Source organism: Camponotus vicinus, unplaced genomic scaffold, assembly GCF_025532165.1.
Source record: "Camponotus vicinus isolate PSW18456_S1 unplaced genomic scaffold, iyCamVici1.0 SCAF_3, whole genome shotgun sequence".
NCBI lineage: Eukaryota > Metazoa > Arthropoda > Insecta > Hymenoptera > Formicidae > Camponotus > Camponotus vicinus.
In genome coordinates, this window is record NW_028141967.1 from 22,471,395 (window position 1) to 22,489,800 (window position 18,406).

The 18,406-nt window shown below is 34.5% G+C and overlaps 2 protein-coding genes across 8 annotated transcripts in view; both read right to left on the reverse strand.

The window, feature by feature from the left end:
* Ets98b (DNA-binding protein Ets98B) overlaps positions 1 to 10,566 on the reverse strand; it is a 47,220-nt gene extending 36,654 nt beyond the window's left edge. The window contains exons 1-6 of one of the 2 annotated variants that reach the window (XM_083094512.1): positions 10,386 to 10,566; positions 8,921 to 9,169; positions 6,607 to 6,710; positions 2,072 to 2,489; positions 1,694 to 1,879; positions 224 to 1,419 (exon numbers count right to left, since the gene is read on the reverse strand). In XM_083094512.1, the coding sequence (XP_082950638.1) occupies positions 224 to 259 (36 nt within the window). In that variant the 5' untranslated portion in view covers positions 260 to 1,419; positions 1,694 to 1,879; positions 2,072 to 2,489; ... (1 more) ...; positions 8,921 to 9,169; positions 10,386 to 10,566. The remainder of the gene's footprint in view (positions 1 to 223; positions 1,420 to 1,693; positions 1,880 to 2,071; positions 2,490 to 6,606; positions 6,711 to 8,920; positions 9,170 to 10,385) is intronic. The other variant, XM_083094513.1, reaches the window with a different exon arrangement.
* Positions 10,567 to 11,115: 549 nt separating this feature from the next.
* The window catches only part of LOC145968754 (RNA-binding protein 25), a 46,979-nt gene continuing 39,688 nt past the window's right edge, over positions 11,116 to 18,406 (reverse strand). For 3 of the 6 annotated variants that reach the window (XM_083094492.1, XM_083094496.1, XM_083094495.1), the window contains exons 6-14: positions 14,235 to 14,446; positions 14,055 to 14,102; positions 13,335 to 13,953; positions 12,579 to 12,999; positions 12,201 to 12,419; positions 11,950 to 12,122; positions 11,631 to 11,777; positions 11,423 to 11,561; positions 11,116 to 11,325 (exon numbers count right to left, since the gene is read on the reverse strand). In XM_083094492.1, the coding sequence (XP_082950618.1) occupies positions 11,469 to 11,561; positions 11,631 to 11,777; positions 11,950 to 12,122; positions 12,201 to 12,419; positions 12,579 to 12,999; positions 13,335 to 13,953; positions 14,055 to 14,102; positions 14,235 to 14,446 (1,932 nt within the window). In that variant the 3' untranslated portion in view covers positions 11,116 to 11,325; positions 11,423 to 11,468. Of the gene's footprint in view, positions 11,562 to 11,630; positions 11,778 to 11,949; positions 12,123 to 12,200; positions 12,420 to 12,578; positions 13,000 to 13,334; positions 13,954 to 14,054; positions 14,103 to 14,234; positions 14,447 to 18,406 lie in introns of all 6 variants that reach the window. The other 3 variants (XM_083094494.1, XM_083094498.1, XM_083094493.1) reach the window with 2 other exon arrangements.

Sequence of the window (18,406 nt, forward strand, 5' to 3'; positions counted from 1 at the left end):
TCATAATATAAATCAAGATTTTCCGATCACAGAATTTAAAATAATAATTTTTAAGGTATGTACTCGTTCAACCTGTGTATGTGACGCAAACATGTGTTTACTCTTAAACAGGTTTTCACATAAAATAGCACATGCGTTCAAAAAAAACGTCTTACAGTAGAAAATTTATATAAAAATCACATAATATAGAAAAATAATGAGAATCGAAATCATCAAAACTCACCGTCTCCACCATGTCGAATCCTCCTCCGTAGACCATATCTCGATCGCTGGCGGCTCCACACTTTTGACAGCTGTCGTCCTCGCGCGCGAGGATCGATCTCTCGGCGCTCTCAATCGAGAGGAGAGATCAACTTTGTCTCTGCGCAGTTGTGTCGACGACGACGACGACGACGACGATAGAAAATCCACCGGATCCTCTCCGTCTCGCTATAAACGCTGCGTTCCGATAGTTTTTATCCAGCCGCTCTATCGCGAGCTCCTCCGTGTCTTCGTCGCATGCGCGGCCGTGCCTCTCGCGAATTCTCGCGGCTGCTCGCGGTTTCTCGCGACCCTCGCGTGTCGCGTACAATCGACCGACTGACCGCCGCGTCGAGCGCGTGGCGGGAGTCGGTGGGCGCGTTCGAATCGAGCCGAGCGCGACCGAGCGGCGCCGAAGCAATTCCGAGCGCAGGCGACCCACTAACTCGCGCATGCGCGATGGCGCGCGCGATTCTCGCCGGTGCGTCGCGCATTCGCGAATCTCCTCGACGCGGCAGACACGTGGTCCGCTAATTTCGCGCTTAATGACTTCTGCGCTTCGCGTTATTCTTGCGGCGGATCAGCACGATATATATCACGCGACAGTGAAATTTTTGCAACGAGAAATATAACATCTTTTTCCTTGGTTTCGTCGCGGTTCATGTAATCACGTGATAGATTCGAAGATTGCGTTTATGTTTATCGAGAATTTGCACAATTGCGAAAATATAATATGACGAAAATTTTATAGTGGATGGGCACTCGTAAGTCGAATGTAAAGCGCATTTCGCGACGTGACAAGTCGGGACGAGCGTACTAAGAAGAGTGACCTACTAAAGATCGACGCGCATGCGCGCGACGTCTTCCCTCCTTTTTTTCTTAGCTTGAACTATCGACAAGCGATCGGTCGTTTTTACCTATAACGTAGCGTAGTAAAGGAGAACGTGGCGAAGTTACATATTTTGTTATTCGATCATTCGTACAGGCGGCGACGAGGCATGTAAAGTACGAAAAGGAAAAAGTATGTTGAAAATGCGCGCTGAATAGAAATGGTCTTTCGATACGATGCTTGATCAATGTTGTATCTAGGTTCGACACTTTCGCGAAATTTGTAGCTCGACATTCGACTATGACTTTCGTACAATTCCCTTGCATTCCTTTGACAACGTAGACATATTCCTGTAACACACACATATATGCTAATATATTAATTATTTTACAAATAAATATCAAAACACTAAATACTTGACACAATCAGAAATAATTACATTTAGTAAATTATTCCATTTCTCTCAGATAACAAAAAATCGTATTTCTCATAATTACAAAATATATTGTAATTACAATTTTTAGTGGTGCACGTTGTTTTATGGCGTAATGATATGATACGAATGGTATGCATGGTGCTGTTATGCGCTGCGCAAAGAATACAAATAGAAATATTTAAACACACGTGTTCATTTCAAAGTTAGCGCTCCCATAAGTCAGAGATTGGAGCAAGTGCTATGTGCGTCACGCACTCTTAACTGCATCCTGTCCGTATGTACACCAACGTAATTCCATTACTTTCAAACAATGTCCTCCGATAGGAGATCAGGATCTGTACCGCGAAGGTATATAGCTTGAGGTGTACAATGCTCTGAAATATTTTTATCGTTGGGGGTTAGCGAAAACAAACGGAATGTAATACAAAAACGATTCTTAAGCGGGAAGACAATGCATTGCCTCTCTTTTATTATGCCAGTGTACTAGTTGAAAACTAAAGTATACCATAGTAGCTGAAGCGTATATCTGTCATAAGACCACGCGTCTCGCGGGCGCGTGTACCAACCTTGATACGATAGTAAATAACTCGCATGTGCGTAACACGCTCCTTGAAATCGTAGTCCCGCGAGACTCGGCTCGGCTCGGCTCGGCTCGACTTGGCTTGGCTTGGCTTGGCGATTCGCGCGAGAGCACGCAGGCATTTCGCGTGGGCGATTAGATCCGCGACGCGGGATAAAAAATCGTCACAATGGCCCTTTGTGTGTCTGTCTGTTCGCGAGACGGTTCGGCGATGGCGTCGTGCGACGCTGTGTCGGCATGTCGTCATTGTGAAACGAATTCCACAGGCGTTTTTCCGGATCTGCGCAGTGCGTAATCCGTCGCGGTTGCGTAAGCGCCCACCTTCGAAGAAATGAACCGCTTTGCAAGGGTGGCCCGCCCGCGCCACTCGTTACGTCGCTTCTCTTGCGTCGACTCTCTTCGTTCTGCAAAACGCCGAGATATATCGTGATTGCGTATGCCGAGGATCGATGTACTTTATAACACAGTTAAATCTATCTCGTCGACTCGGGAATATTATTGCTTTACAACGCCGAGTGTTATATTTGTATTATTACCAGGAAAATGTATTTCGCAACGTGCCTTGTTACATGCTTTCCTGAGAAAGATGATGATTTAGTTGTATTAGCGTATGTGTATATATATGTGTGTGTGTATGGAGGTGTATCACTTTTACATTTTTCGCATTATTATATTTTATCTCTTGTTATTTCTCATACAATGTTTTTTATTTCTATGATTTGTTGCAAGGAAATGAAACTTATAACATCTTAACAAAGAATTTATTTGATAAAAAAAATATTCACGTGCAATAAAAATTGCAAAAATAATTGCCATTTCCAAGCTGCAATTTCGAAGATATCCATAATTCGAGCTTTTCTATTTTTCTTGTCGTTATAGTCCATGAAAAAGTTGCATCACGATCTTTCAGAATTCCCTTTATGCAATCGATAGTAATCGTCATCCGTAGGACCCACAAGATTATTGCATATGCATCGTGATCTCATTTCGTTCAATTTACACTTCATGAGTAATATACATTTAAAGTATATTTAAAAAAATGTGTGTGTGTGTGTGTGTAAAATATATATCTTCATACATATTCGTACAAAGTATTTAATTTTTTTTATCTTAAGCAACACAATTACGTGATCAATATTGACCACAAATGCACAGGTGTTCGCTATCGATCGATCTTTCCTCATTACGAAAAAAATACATATCCGGTTAAGAATTGGTTAACTTTATTTCCAGTTGTGTTTCCATAGACATGTGTGTAAAAACGATTTATATATACATACATACATCACACACACACACACACACACACACACACACACACACAATATATATATATATATATATATATATATATATATATATATATATATATATATATAACATCGTCATATATTTGTAAATTTTGTAATTTAATTGTATGATATATTTAATATTATTTTTGTACGTAATGTGAAAACGCATGTTAATCATACTATTCGAATGGCGACAGTATGAAAGGCGTTTGCGTCATCATTGTGAAGGAACTCGAGAGGAGAAAGCGCGTTCACCGAAAAGAGTCTCGATTATGTTTTGTACATCCCCGAACATGGCAGAGGGAAAGGTCCTCTCGTGTGGGAAACACGAAGGGCGGCAAAAACAATAATGCGCAGATCTCGCTAGACATGACGTCCGTTGGACTAACGTCGCTTAGTTGGAAGAGAGAAAGAAAGAAAAAGAAAGGAGAAGAGAAAGAGAGAGAGTGAGAAAACGCGAATGAAAAAAAGGGAGCAGAATTTACGTCGTAAAGGAAAAAAAAACTGCAAAAGTGCAATGACACTTTCATGTCCCTCTTACGCTACCCTGTGAGAGCTAATTTGCATTTCCGCCGAGAAATTAATTCTAGAAAGAGTTTCTATGGCATAATTACAACATGACAGTTGATTTAATTATAGATCATCATCGACTTGTAATAATTAAAACATTTAGTTGGTTGACTGTTGAAAGATGAACATCTTAAGATATCTATTTAGTTTCTTTTTAATTTGCGAACTGACAAAATAATGTTAGTCACAATTAAGATTATTCTTTTGCAAAAATTTTATAAGAATAATAATTTAAAAAATTATATAGTCATAAAAAATGTCAATGATATAATTATATATCTTTTTTCAGAAAAATGAAAAATAACATAATATATTAATACTTTTTGATTATTATATTAGCTTTAAATTAAAAGACTACAAAATTCTAAATTAATAATTTTCATACTTTTAAATTTTAAATAATATAATATTTTTTTTTAAATTTATTACACACATTCTTCGAAAAATATTTTTTCCACTTCATGTATAATAAAACAATTATTCTTTTAAACTTTTCATTTATTTTAATATTTTCATTAAGTTGAAATAATTATTTTCCTAATAATTTCTTTTTAATAATTATAATAATTATTTTATATATGAATAATAATAATTATTATTATTATAATTATAATGATTTTATATATGAATAGTGTGTGTATTTTTCATTACATTATTTCACTTTATGATATTCTAATTTAAATCAACAAGTTCATTTAATTTAACAAGCTCTCTTCAATATCAGCAAGTTAATGCAGCGACTTATGCGGGAGAGGGAAATGATAGACTGCCACTAGGTCATTACCAAGGAATTTTCGCGTGTTTCCGTCCGATCGACAGAAAATCATTATTTCATCGCCGATGAAGCATTATCTTCCGACAATCGGGGTAATAATTGTCCACCGCGTAGCCGAAGACTCGGGGTCCCGAAGATATCCCATTGTTCGAAGGATCCTAGCCCGAGATAGCAGATATTTTTCATCGTCTCGCATCTCCGTAACGTTCGCGTATTGCGACCACCCTATGGTATCTCGCATGAGGTCTCTGGAGCATATTTAGGGCCCGTGCACACTGAGAAACGAGATTTTCTTTCCGAATGAAATCATCATCCGTTTTGCGATGGATATCATTTGCTCCAAACTTTTGTTATTCCTTGATCCAAATATATCAAATATTGTTTCTGTACAATATATACAATATACGCGAGTTTGGTCGCAGATGCAACATAATTACAATTGTGTCGGCCATTATCTATCACACGAATAACATACGCTGCAGAATTCTCGCGCAAAAGGTTACAACATGCCATTGCGGCTCATATATATATATATCTATATATATGTATAATACATATACATATATATATATATATATATATATTGTAACCTTTGCGAGAGGCGCACCGCGTCGTCATGTCGCAATCCCTCACAATACGCGGCGTTTACCGCCGCGCGCGCCTAACGCTTTTATCGTACGAATTAATGGTGCGCGGCATTTTTTAATAATCCCGCTGATTTATGGAACGCGCGCTGCACTGTTCAACGTTTCTTTTTTCTTTCTTTTCTTTTGTTCATCCAATATATACGAACCTTCCTTCATACCAGGACGAATAATGAAGACCGTGAATGTCAGACTGTGCGCGAGAAGAAGAAATTTCACGCCTATTCCACGTCGCGTCATTTTATCACTCGTGCTCCCCAAAAGAGAACATTGTTTATTTGTGATCGAAAAAAATCGATTTCTTCCGTCTCTCAACGTAAAATATAAAATGCAAAAATGCTGCAAAATATTGCTTTTATCATTATGGAGAGATCGTCTAGTTTTAGATATAATTAAGCTAAATTATGAATATATGAAGATTTCTCCGCTAAACGATCGTCTTTAAAATTTGCAACATTTTCCGGCTTAGAAAATAGTTTGTTAAATGAAGAGATAAAGAATTTAAATGATTTCAAAATTTTGTTAAAATAACAAAATTGATTTGTCAATTTTTTTAAGACATAAGAACGTAAAAAAAAGAAAAGAGGAAAGACGATGTAATAATGCTCGTGTAAGTATCTGCAAGATACAGATAAAGATTTTTCTGATCCTTCGAAAAGAGGATTCTCTCCCTGCGCGAATCGTTGTGAGCCGATCTTAACGCGATCGCTTATTGAGAAGCAGCCGTGATATGGGATAGAAGAAGAGCGAGGTTTGGTGATGCTTGGTAAAGAGGAGGGAAAAGAGAAGCGGACGGGCGTCCACCTTCTCTTCAGGGTGCTCTTACCGTGCGTAAATATAGGGCATACCACGTAGCGAGTGCACCGCGGAGGGTGACCCCGATGACCCAAGTGGTACCCGAAGGCAGCCAGCCTCGATGAAGAGCCCGCGAGAGGAGCGTGAAGGGAGCGAGGGAAAAGAGAAGAGAAGGGAAGACGCGAGGGAGGAACGAATCGTCGAGCCGGTCCAAATGGAGAAAAAAGGTAGATTCGCCAAAGAGGAAGAAGAGAAGAAGAGAAGGAGGTAAAGGAGGACGACGAGAGAATGAATAAAAAAACAGAGAAAGAGAGAGAAAGAGATAGGTGGTACGCTAAAGAGACGTACGTTCCCACACGAACCCCCCAAGATGCGTCCTGCCATGCTCGGGCCTCTGGACCCCCGATGCCCAGAAGCTGATAAAAACAGCTACAAAACTGCCTACCGGTGTTTTCTGCCTTTTGCTCCTGCATTACTCCTTACTGCTGTCTCTCTTCGACACCTTCTTTCCGCTCCATCGACTTTACTCTCTGTTCTTCTTTATTTAATCTACATACAGAAAAATACATATTATATTCAAGTGAATATTATTTCTTTCGAGTATTTTATAAGTTTATAATCTGCATGTCTATCACAAACTCTTCACAAGTGTAAAAATTATTTATTCAAAATATTTTCTGAATCTGAACTTTCTTTACTATATTTCTAAGATATTTTTATAAATAAAAAGAATACATTCTTCCTTTAAGTACATGATAATGAGATTTTCTATAACTTGTGACGAGTATATATTAAAACTACATATCATCAAGAAAATATTCTTTGTTAGAGACGAAGGAAAATAAATTGAGTAATTATCTTTCCCAGCAATAGAATATTTTTTTCCGTATGTAATCTCGAAGGCCTGATCAGAAAAATTTCATAAAATGATGATCATCGCAACTGTGAGATAATTTTAGATATCAAGTTTTTAATGACAAGAGAAGTTTATATTAATAGAGTTGTTCACAACCAATATAATATTACATATCAATAATCAATATATCTAATATCTCTTTCCATTAATATAATTATTGTTCACCAAAATTAATATAAATATTGATATAAATTAGTAAAATTGGAAAAAAAATGGAAGCATCACCAGCATCGGCATATATCTGCAGGAAGCACAGGGGGGGAGAGTTGTTGACATACCGGGGCGCGAAGCTTAAAAGTTCGCCGATGTCTAACGGCAAAATGCACGTGTTCTTATACTTTTTCTCTCTCTTCTCCTGAATTCACATCCCCCGCTCAAATTGCTTCGGGATCGCGAATTGCAACACAGATTTATCGTGGGAATCGCGCGACGATGGATCGCTTACGGTCGGCGCGCGGCGCAATTCCACATCGGATGCGATCATGTTGTTGTCTGTGAGTCACACATGTGGGGCGCCGTTGCTACACTTTCTATGATTCAGTGTGGAAAGAGAGTCGAGACTACGTACCAGAGAATTGCGAAACTATCGTCGAGATCGGATTATTATTAGGAAGGTATACATACGTGCCGTGACTTTTACGAGCGCAAGAAAGAGAGACAGAGAAAAAAAAAGTGCAATCAGCCTGAAAAATGACGCGTGAAATTGCAATGGCGATAATTCCTGCGCGCGGAGAAATAGCGACGTACAACGGAAGTGACTAATGCGATTTTTAACTCACCACCGCGTCATATGCCATTCGTGACGTCGATCTCCCCCTCCTGTATAAACAATTAAATTTCTAAATCGGTGAATAAGAGATCTATTGCCTTATTATTAGTATCTCAACATAGATAGACTTCAGATTAATAAAAAAAATCAATCATTAAAATTCAGGATCAACATGACGATGATGTTCGCTGACAATTAACATTGTTGCTGACATTATTTGAGAAATAAATATTTGACGAAATAAAACGTACATTCAACTAAATAAATGCAATTAATTTTTTTTTTACGGTGATGAAAGATGAATGAGTAGCGTAAAATCGATAATTACTATTGTACCGTAAGTTTGATTCTATATAGATTTATTCACGCATAAAGTTGCCGTCTAGAGAAACTTGTTTCGTGTTACATAATATTATCAATAATTATGCACACTTATCCTTCATACTAAATATATAAATTTTCTGATTATACATGCTAAAAAAATACGAGATAATTGTTGTTATTTATGAGACCGATCGTCTTAGAGAACATCGGTTACGCTTTTAATCTCGCTTCTAGTGCACTTGCAAAATTCTAAGACGTATCTTCCCTCTGTAGACGTATCTTACCTTACATGATCTTTTGTACAGCATCGAATTATCGCAAAATCATATCGTAGATCAGATTATGGGATCGCGTTCATTTAACAGTTTAATCGATAAATTAAGCATCGATAAAGAGTTGTGTAATTTCAAGATAAATGTCTGATATTTTAATCGAGTTATTATAATTAAATATATCATTCTTTGATCTAATAAACTTTTTGTGAATGCGTTTTCTGATAGAATTAATTTCTGAATCTTCAAAGCATTAAAGTAATTTGAAATAAAAATAGATTTATATTTAGCTTTTAATTAATTAATTTTATATTGCAAATTTTCTATGTTGAATGCAAAGGAAAAAGATCAATCTCGTTTTGGAATCAAATATTTAATTCGATTTAATTTTGAATCGTTCGATTAATTTATCCGCAAATCACTAGAAGATAAAAATTACAATCATTAATAAAAATAACCATTAATCGCAATTACTCACGCGGAATTTGTGTGTTCGAATACTCCTTTCTTTTCTTTAACTCGGTGAAAGTGCTGGATACGCTTGAGCTCCGTTAATTTATTTAAATTGCCGTGGTCTCTCTTCGTGTGCTTCCCAACGATTCGATTCACCATTGTCGGTGAACCGTCGTTATTTATCGGCGCGTAATTTCGTTTCACAGTCAGATTTTTGTAGCATTGACGTCAGAATAAGTAAGAGGGAGATATTAAGATCGCACTCTCTTCTCTTCTAAATTAGAAATATATAATATTTGAATAAAGCACGCGTAATTATTAAATTAGCGAACAAATGAACAAATAGAGTAAAACACATGTTTAGAATTAATTAATGCTAAATATAGGTTGTACATAGATAAATTAACATAAATCGCGAAATTAGAAACGTAGAATTTAAAAATTAATGAACAAAATAATAAAGACATTAATAAAATAACAGCGAAATTGCAATTGCAACTCACGCAGTTTTAATATACAGAATTATTCAGGCATTTTAAGGTATATTTATACATACATACATACATACATACATACATACATACATACATACATACATACATACATATACATACATATATATATATATATATATATATATATATATATATATATATATATATCTTTATGCAATATGCAAGTTTATCGCGATATATAGTATAGCATACGCAGTGCGTTTCGCAAGTCGAATTATCCAATTATCTGCAATCGAGATTATATCTTTTAAAGATAATTGAAGGGATCAATTTTAAATATTATTATCGAACCTATGATTAAAAATTAAGTAAAATTAATGCATTCATAAAAATAAAATATTCTTCTCAATATATAAATATATATATTTATATTTTTATATGCTGAATATGTACATATATATATGTAGAATATATATTTTTTATATATTCTCTCTCTCTCTCTCTCTCTCTCTCTCTATATATATATATATATATATATATATATATATATATATATATATATAATTTTTTTTAAATAAATATAAAATATAAATAGAATATAGAATAAAAAAAAATATATATATATATATATATATATATTTTTTTTTTATTCTATATTCTATTTATACTTTATATTTATTTTACATAGAATAATTTTTACGTACATAAACATATTTTTATGATTTACACGTTCTTACTTTTTGTCATAAAAGGGGAAACCTGCTAACCTGTTTTATTAAACCACAATTAATCTCTGTCAGTTCGATAGTTAATATAAGGAGTAAAGAGATCACGTCATTTTCCATTCGATTATTTTATCATTCAAAATACATCATCGCAAGTAAATAACGTTACAAAACTATCGATTAATGTTTTCGCAATAACAGAAGACAAAAAACAGAACAAGTAACAGAAGTTAACCGCTACAGCTGGTTTCTCGTTTAAAATCAACTTCGATCTCAAAATAAAAAGTATGAATATAAAAATTGTTCTTACCTATATTTTGCTGCTGTATAATCAATTAATTGTCACGCTTGGATATGAAAATCGAAGAAATTTATGCATTTGATTGATTATTAATCTATATCTGAGATTGAAAAGCGAAGTCGTTATCCTTTGCTTGTTTTAATAATGCGCCATCTTATAAAATACATGCAGCGACATCTAGTACCAAAGTAGAGCAGGTTTGCTGTGCACTGCGGATAAAGGAAGAGAAACTAGTGCGGAAATTGAAGGTAAAAATAGAACATTTTATAAAGAAAAGATATAAAGAGATCATTTTTATAAAATTACACTTTTAATTACATGATAAGATATAAAAAGAATCTTATGCACTTGTCTTTTCGATTATTCGATCTGAGATATCAAAAGACTGATAAATGTTAAAAAACAAATATATCTCAAACTGTATGGCTTCACAAACTTCTTAATTACACAATATATACTTTATATAATTATATATTTTATGTAAACATAGATTTTTACATGTGAAAAATTGTTTAGAAACAAATGATGTATTCTTTGCTTTAATATTGATAAATTTAATGTTGAAATAATTGCATGTCATGATATCATTAATATTATATTTTTTAAAATTTACATTCATTACAAAAATACCTTTCTATGCATGTTATCAAATCTATCTAGTAGACAATAAGCGAAAAAAGACAGTGCATTTTTCTAAAATCTCCATACACAATAATTAATAAATGCAACATTAAAATGATTGTATATCAAGATATCAATATTTTTATTTAATTTTTTATCATATAGGAATCACATCATTTACCCGTCTGTCGACAGTCACATATAAATTGAAGAACACTAAATATATATAAACCGTAATTTTACAAGTTTTATTTAATGTTATAGTTACTACACACTTAGTACCACCTATTTGATCGAGCGACACTTGTGTTTGTCTAGGAAAGGGCTCCTACAATAGTACGATAGTAAATTGCAGCAATATGTAGAGGTATTTAGCTCCTATAAATATTCGTATTCAAAAGAAAAAATTTATGTGTAATATAAACCTTTTGAATTGATGAATTTTCGGACGATACTCCATTATTTCCTCCTTTATTTCACTAAGCCCATCTTCTTGGCTTCCACCTCATAAATTAATAACCTCCACATTTTGACTACAAATACTTCTGCTTCTTCGTCTAATACCTAAAACACACGAGATATGTATTCCACAGAAAAGATATAACGCGACAGCGAGAAATATTTGATAATTACCATCTGTACATCGTCAAGTATTCCTTGAGGAGGACTACCTGCCATTACTTTGCTACAGATAAAATCCACTAAAGTAGGTTCCGATTCGCCAATGTATTCGATAATTTTTTTATTGATCCAAGGTCTTATCCTCTTCTCCATCAATGTCTAAACAGATAAAAACGTAAAAACAGATTAGCACATCAATAAAAACTTATTTTATCGCCAAAAATAACAATACTCGCTATGATATAAACGAAAAAAATATAATTAAAGATATAATTGTATTTAAACGATGTTAATATAGAATAATTATTCCTGAAGAATAAGTGACACTTACGTTATCGATGAGTGCCCAATCAAGTTGGTAGCCAAATAATGCGTTCTTGTCAGTGGGTATTTTGTCTATTAAAGATTTTATATGTTTTCGTTTTTCTTCTTGGCTTTTTGTACTTTCTTCCTTCCCTGCCTTCGTAGCTTCTTCAGTTTTCTTTTTCTTTTCGTCACCATAATCTGTAAAAATATAGACTATAAATATTCTAGTTTTCCTCCTTGTTAATATTATTAATAACGAAAATAAAAGTAATTTACCTAAAGGTACAAGTTTACGTTTCTTCGCATTATTGGCAGCATCATCATCGTCATCATTATTGAAAACGTCTTTAACATCGATACGGCCTTTTTTCCGCGTTTGATTCGGTTGTTGTGAATTCGTACTAACAGTAGTATTAGGACTGACTGGCGTTTTACCACCTATGTGATCGCTAGCACGATTGCCTCCACTTCCCATAGCAAACGGAACAAAGTTGCCTATAGAAAAAAAAAACAATTATGAACAGAAAAAAACGCATACAATATCTGTCAACTAATGGAATATATAATTAAAATCATAAATAATATGAGGAAATACAAGAGATTAATTAAATCGCAACGAGACAAATATTGTATCGAAGAGTGAATCGAACGTACTGCCACTTGTTTTTTCCGGTTCACTGACAAGAGACATACGCGAATCTTCATCCAATGACGGTGGAATGGATTGAGCGGGTGTTGCGGCCGATTGATGCGCGGGCGACGGTCGTGCATCCTTTAGGCTTTCTCGATCCGCTTCCGCAAATCCTTCTTGATTCTCCTCACCATCACGATGATGATTCTGATGATGTCTATGATGCCGCCGATGATGATGATGATGTCGCGGTGGTGTTCTGGATGGTGTTTCCGGTTGAGAAACTTCATCAAATTGCACACCATCATCACTATCGCTCTCTATTGGCTCGGTTTCTATCGGTGGCATTATTTCCTTATCCTTTTTCGTCGCCTTGTCATCCTCTTCGTCAATTATAGTAATCACTGGTTTAGGCTTATACTGTTCCTCCCTTTCGGCTTTCAACTAACAAAAAAAATCGTAGAAATATAGTCAATAAAAATCAAGAAATTCATTAATATACTTTCTTTGTTATTGTAATTAGAATTTGTAGCCACGATGTAGTGTGATTAAGTGATTAATATACAAAAGAATTAAATCCTATGCAATTATGCAAAAAGAGATTTTTTTAAGATAAATCCACACACACAAGCTTGGAAAACTAATACAATTTTTGATAAATAATAGAAAATTGTGTTGAACATTTATCGACCTAAAATTTCCTTAATTAAGAAATTAGATATGCATTAAATATGCAACGCATTTTCTTATGCTCAAGATATAAGAGATATATGAATTACCCTTTCAAATTCTGCAGCAGGATCCGGATTAGAGGCATCTGCATATAATTTATCGCGTAAACGTTGAAGTTCTTGACGTTCTGCGCAACGGTCCCGCGAATCCGCCTCAGCCTCCAACGCTCGTTCTTCGAGTCGGCGAGACAGCTCCTTGCCCTTATAATATTTGGCATCATCGCGATCGTCATCGTAATCCTCGAGAAATTCTTTCAAACGTTTCGCTTCCCTTTCTCTGGCCTCACATTTCGCGCGACGCTTCTCGGCTTCCTTCTCATATTCTTTCTGCTTACGCCGTTCACGTGTCTCCCACGCTCTTAAACGTTCCTGATATGCCGCCTCTTTCTCTCTGGCTCGTCTCTCGTTCTTTTTCCTCTCCTTCGCCTCTTCTTCCTCTTCCCTTTCGCGCATAATCTCTCTCTCGGTTTTCCTCACTTCTTCCCGTTCCCGTTCTCTCTCGCGCTCCCGGTCCCTCTCCTTTTCTCTGTCTCGCTCGCGTTCTCGCTCACGTTCTCTCTCACGATCCCGATCACGCTCTCGTTCCCGCTCTCGATCTCTTTCACGGTCTCTATCTCGATCCCGATCTCGATCGTTTCTCGATCGATCTCTGTCTCGTTCTTTAGATCTGGAAAAGTCAAGATCATGAAACAATTGTAAAAATTATATTGAAGCAATATTTTTATATATATATAAACTAAAAGAAAAAAAATATTCAAATCGAGTCACTTGTAAATGTTGACGGGTCGCACTCCATAGCAAGGCTCGCACAAGTTCCTATACTGTAATCAAGGTGTATGAACACACCATTTCTTACTTGCAAATATATTTAATGTTATACATTTTATATGCTGTATGTATATTGGATTATTGCATCTGTTGTATGTGGAGTGCAAATGGAATGCTCACCTAGATCTAGAACGACGTTTGTCCCTTCTACTGCTGCCTGTACTATCACTACGACCTTTATGAGACGTAGGACTACCAAGTTCTCCATCCTGATCTTCCTTAGAAACATCGTCGTCGCGTTTATCGCGCCGCTCTTTCTCCCGCTTTTCACGTTCCTCCTTTTCGACGGCTTCCTTCTTTCGCTTTACTTGGGCCTTTTCTTCCTCTTGTTTCTATAAAACACAAGAACGCGAACACAGGTGAGACAAGAAGGTTGAAGCAAGGATATCGGTTTGTGATATTGATGGAACCAAGGAACTAGCAATCGTATCCTCCTTAAGCGTAAAACACAAAAGAGACGAAAAAATATTCATAAATTATATTGTTATTAATAAACAGAAGTATCATTAATAATCATTATAAAAACGAGCAAGTTATAAAATAGCAAGCGTTCAATGAAAAACTTTGTCAAATTAAAATAGTTTCATGAATATCATGATCTGATTGAATAAACTTTGATAAAAAATGCTCGCTAATTATTAAAAACCATGTGTCTTTGTTTATTTTCAAAATTATCGAATTTTTACATCTGAAAAAAAATATATAAAGACAGAAAAAAAAGAATTATGATAGCCATATCACGATTCATATACAGAACGATTACTAGTTGTATAAGCCTTAATCATCTGACATAACAAATGTAGAGAAGTGTTCATTTCAATATGGTATACTCACTCCACTGGAGTATGCTCGATCAGCGGCATCTTACACGCGAAATCTCGTTTACATATCAATTACCTAAGTGCAGGTACAAATATTTGGATACAGGCATAAAAGTTATCTTAGACTTTTAGCTTATATTTAAATACCTTAATAGCTAAACAGATGCATCGCAGAGGCCACTCAATGTACTTACAACATTGCAAATGTGCCTGTAAGATTTTCGATAGTCTAAATCTAATGGTAAAATCTTTATAGTTTGAAAGGGTTCTTATTTTTTAGATTAAATTTAGAGACATTCTTGATCAATACTCAATAATTATTAGAAAATATTATACCAATCGAAGGCGCAGTCGTCACGAAGAGAGGGTATCCCGCCAAAACATCTTTTCACATTTGCCAAGAAACTGTCTGATAATATTTGTTTTCTCCTGGATATGGTTACACGCGTTATGGCAGCCGATGCAGCAAACTGTTGAATATCAAATGCACAATAGTTTGCCCACCGTTATCGTCCCCGTGTTATTAAACGCAACGTCTTAGAAATAAATTAGTATGGTTCATCCTTATTCGTTACTAGTATCCAAAAATGGGTTACTGTTTGGAAAATCGATTCTATTGTTGTGCAATTCTTACACGACATTAAAATATAATCTACATAAAATGCTATTAATTATACTATTAAAATTTACTATTAAAATATATACTATTAAAATATTATTAAAATTTTCTTCTAATACTTTTTCCTAATATATCACTATATATAGAAATTTTTATTATAATGCAAAGCTGCTACGATTACAGAAATTATTTTAAAAAATTCTCTTTACATTATTTTTTTCTTCCATCTCTTTTTTTTATCATGTAATATATATCGTTAGTTCTGTTTTCCATAATTATCTATTCCAATATAAATGGAATGTAATGATATTATTTAAGCTCTCTCGTCCATACGGTAACCCATGGTTTTAAGCTCTAACAAGGGTAGAATAACTCAGTGCATAAAAATAGATGCACATTGTGAGGAGAGAATAGACTGCTGAAACATGAAACGTAGTCAAAAAGGTATTTTTCTCAGAGATGGGCAGTTCACTAGCAAAAAAACTACAAGAACCGAATTGCTTGTGTTGACTCATGGTTGTGGAGTTTACTCACGGTGTGAAGTTGACTTGGTCAGTCAGTGTGGTGGTACCGGAGAATGGAGGAGCGCGCACCTAGGTACTACATGTCTGATCGAGACGCTGACAGAAGCTGTTTACACAAAATAAAGACAACAACTGAACAGTCTCCATTGGTGATGGACAAAATCAGTTTCAATTGTGTGTACCGAGCAAAGTTTCTCTCGATCCTATCAAATAGTCTAGTCCGTATCGTAAAAAGTGTGTCAGCGCCAAACTTGTGTTTTGCTCAAAATGATAATAATAAGGTTCGAATCCTAAATTGTGCATGAAAGCAACCTGAACAACCGCTTACCTACGTTCGATATGCAAATACTAGACTGCTAGGCCTCTCTTAGCACGAATATCAATCAATCAGTGACGTTTGTTTACAAATGGTTCTTGCTGTTAGATACTTTAAATCATTAGATACTTTAATTTTATTACCATGTTTTTATACCGCAACCATGCTCCGTATGAAGAATTATATAGCATTGGACAAACATAATATAAATATTATGTTTTGATATAAATATGATACATAGTGTAACATGATAATAAATTAGAAACAAAATATATAAAAATTTTCCTCAGGTTTAAAAAGATGTAAAAAATATTCAGAATAAAATAAATAATCTTGAAAATTAATCTCGAATATAATCGATTTAGATATAATTAACGCTTTAATTTTATTATATACAAAATGAAGAAATCTCTCTCTTTATAATTATTTTTAAAAATATATATTTCAATGATTAGAAAAATAAAATTCTAGGGAAAAATATTTCTTTTCGCATAATGTACTACAAGTATTCAAAACCATCTAAATTTTATTCCGAACATTTTTGTACATCTTTGAATCTAAGGAAAATATTTAATTCTGTTTTATTTCTAATAGTCCTTTTCGTATAAATAATATCTATTTGTAGTAAGAGATACTATTAGATGCAATTACATATATTCCTATATTTTATAAATATACCTACATTTTAGTATTTGTATACTAAATGCTTGTGCATATCAATTTATAGTGACAGTTCTGTCAGATAAATCTTTTCGATTTTAAAAAATACTAATAATTAGGTTAGGTAATAATTAATATACTCTAATTTTAATAACGTATAACAAAAAGAAAAATAGAAACAGAACAAAGAAATTAAAGATGGAACGAATATAAACAATTATTCAAACATATTTAATTATGCGTACAATTAAAATTGTGACTGTTATAAAAATAAAATGTATCCACACAATAGTTATAAAGAATCCATTAATTCGACACATATTGAAATTGATATTAATTGTGCTAGCAGTTTAGCATGACATATACAAAAGTAGATAAAATTACTTTATTATCAAACGAGAATCGTATCGATCTCTAAACATTAAAAATATAATAGTCGCAATGAGACTATTTGCGACAAATTAATAAAACCAATAGAAAGAAAACAGATGAGCTACATGTCATCAGCTTGTCGCGAAGAGCTATGAGAATCTCCTTCTTAATGTACAATATAATGCATTTCTTTTTGTTTTTTTTCTTTTTTGCTTTTTTCATGTTTGTTTGGATTATACTCTGACTTACCAACGAGCCTGCAGCCGCCTGCGAAAATACGAGGGATGTGCTGTGATTGACTCCCTTCAGAGCCAATGAGTGAGTGAAAGGGTGGTCCCCATACACAGCATTCCTAGGCGTGTGCGTTTGCTGTGTGCGACGCACGCTGCCTGTTATTATAATTATAGCAACGAGTCACGGCTCTAATTGTTCAGAGCTAACATAGCACACACGCACTTTACCATAAAATACTTAAAAGCTACGGCTTTCGAGATATATACTTGTAATCCTCTCTTGTATATCCAAGTACATTCTTTTACATTTCAAGTATACACAAAGAGAGTCTAATCAGTGCCTGCGATAGAATGCATATGCGATTGGACACTTTTACGATTGTAAAAGTGCTTGTCGCGATTTATGATTTCATATTATCGTTCAAACATTGAAAACGCGTGAATCTGTGTCCGATCGCAACATCTATATAAAGTAGATATAGCGGCAATTCATCGACAAACATTAAAAGATGAGTTCTTTCTTTCGTATATAGCATGATAGATTCATAGATTCATAGATTCATAGATTTACGTCGTTGTTATGCTGCTGTATGCCTTTGATTTCTATATCAGCAAGACGTAATGTGATAATATTTTTCTGTACATTCAATATTTTCAAGTTTCGCGAAAATTTTGCGTACACACACTATATATCCGACCAATATCATTAACATATTCAAATATCATAAACTTATGAATGCACATATG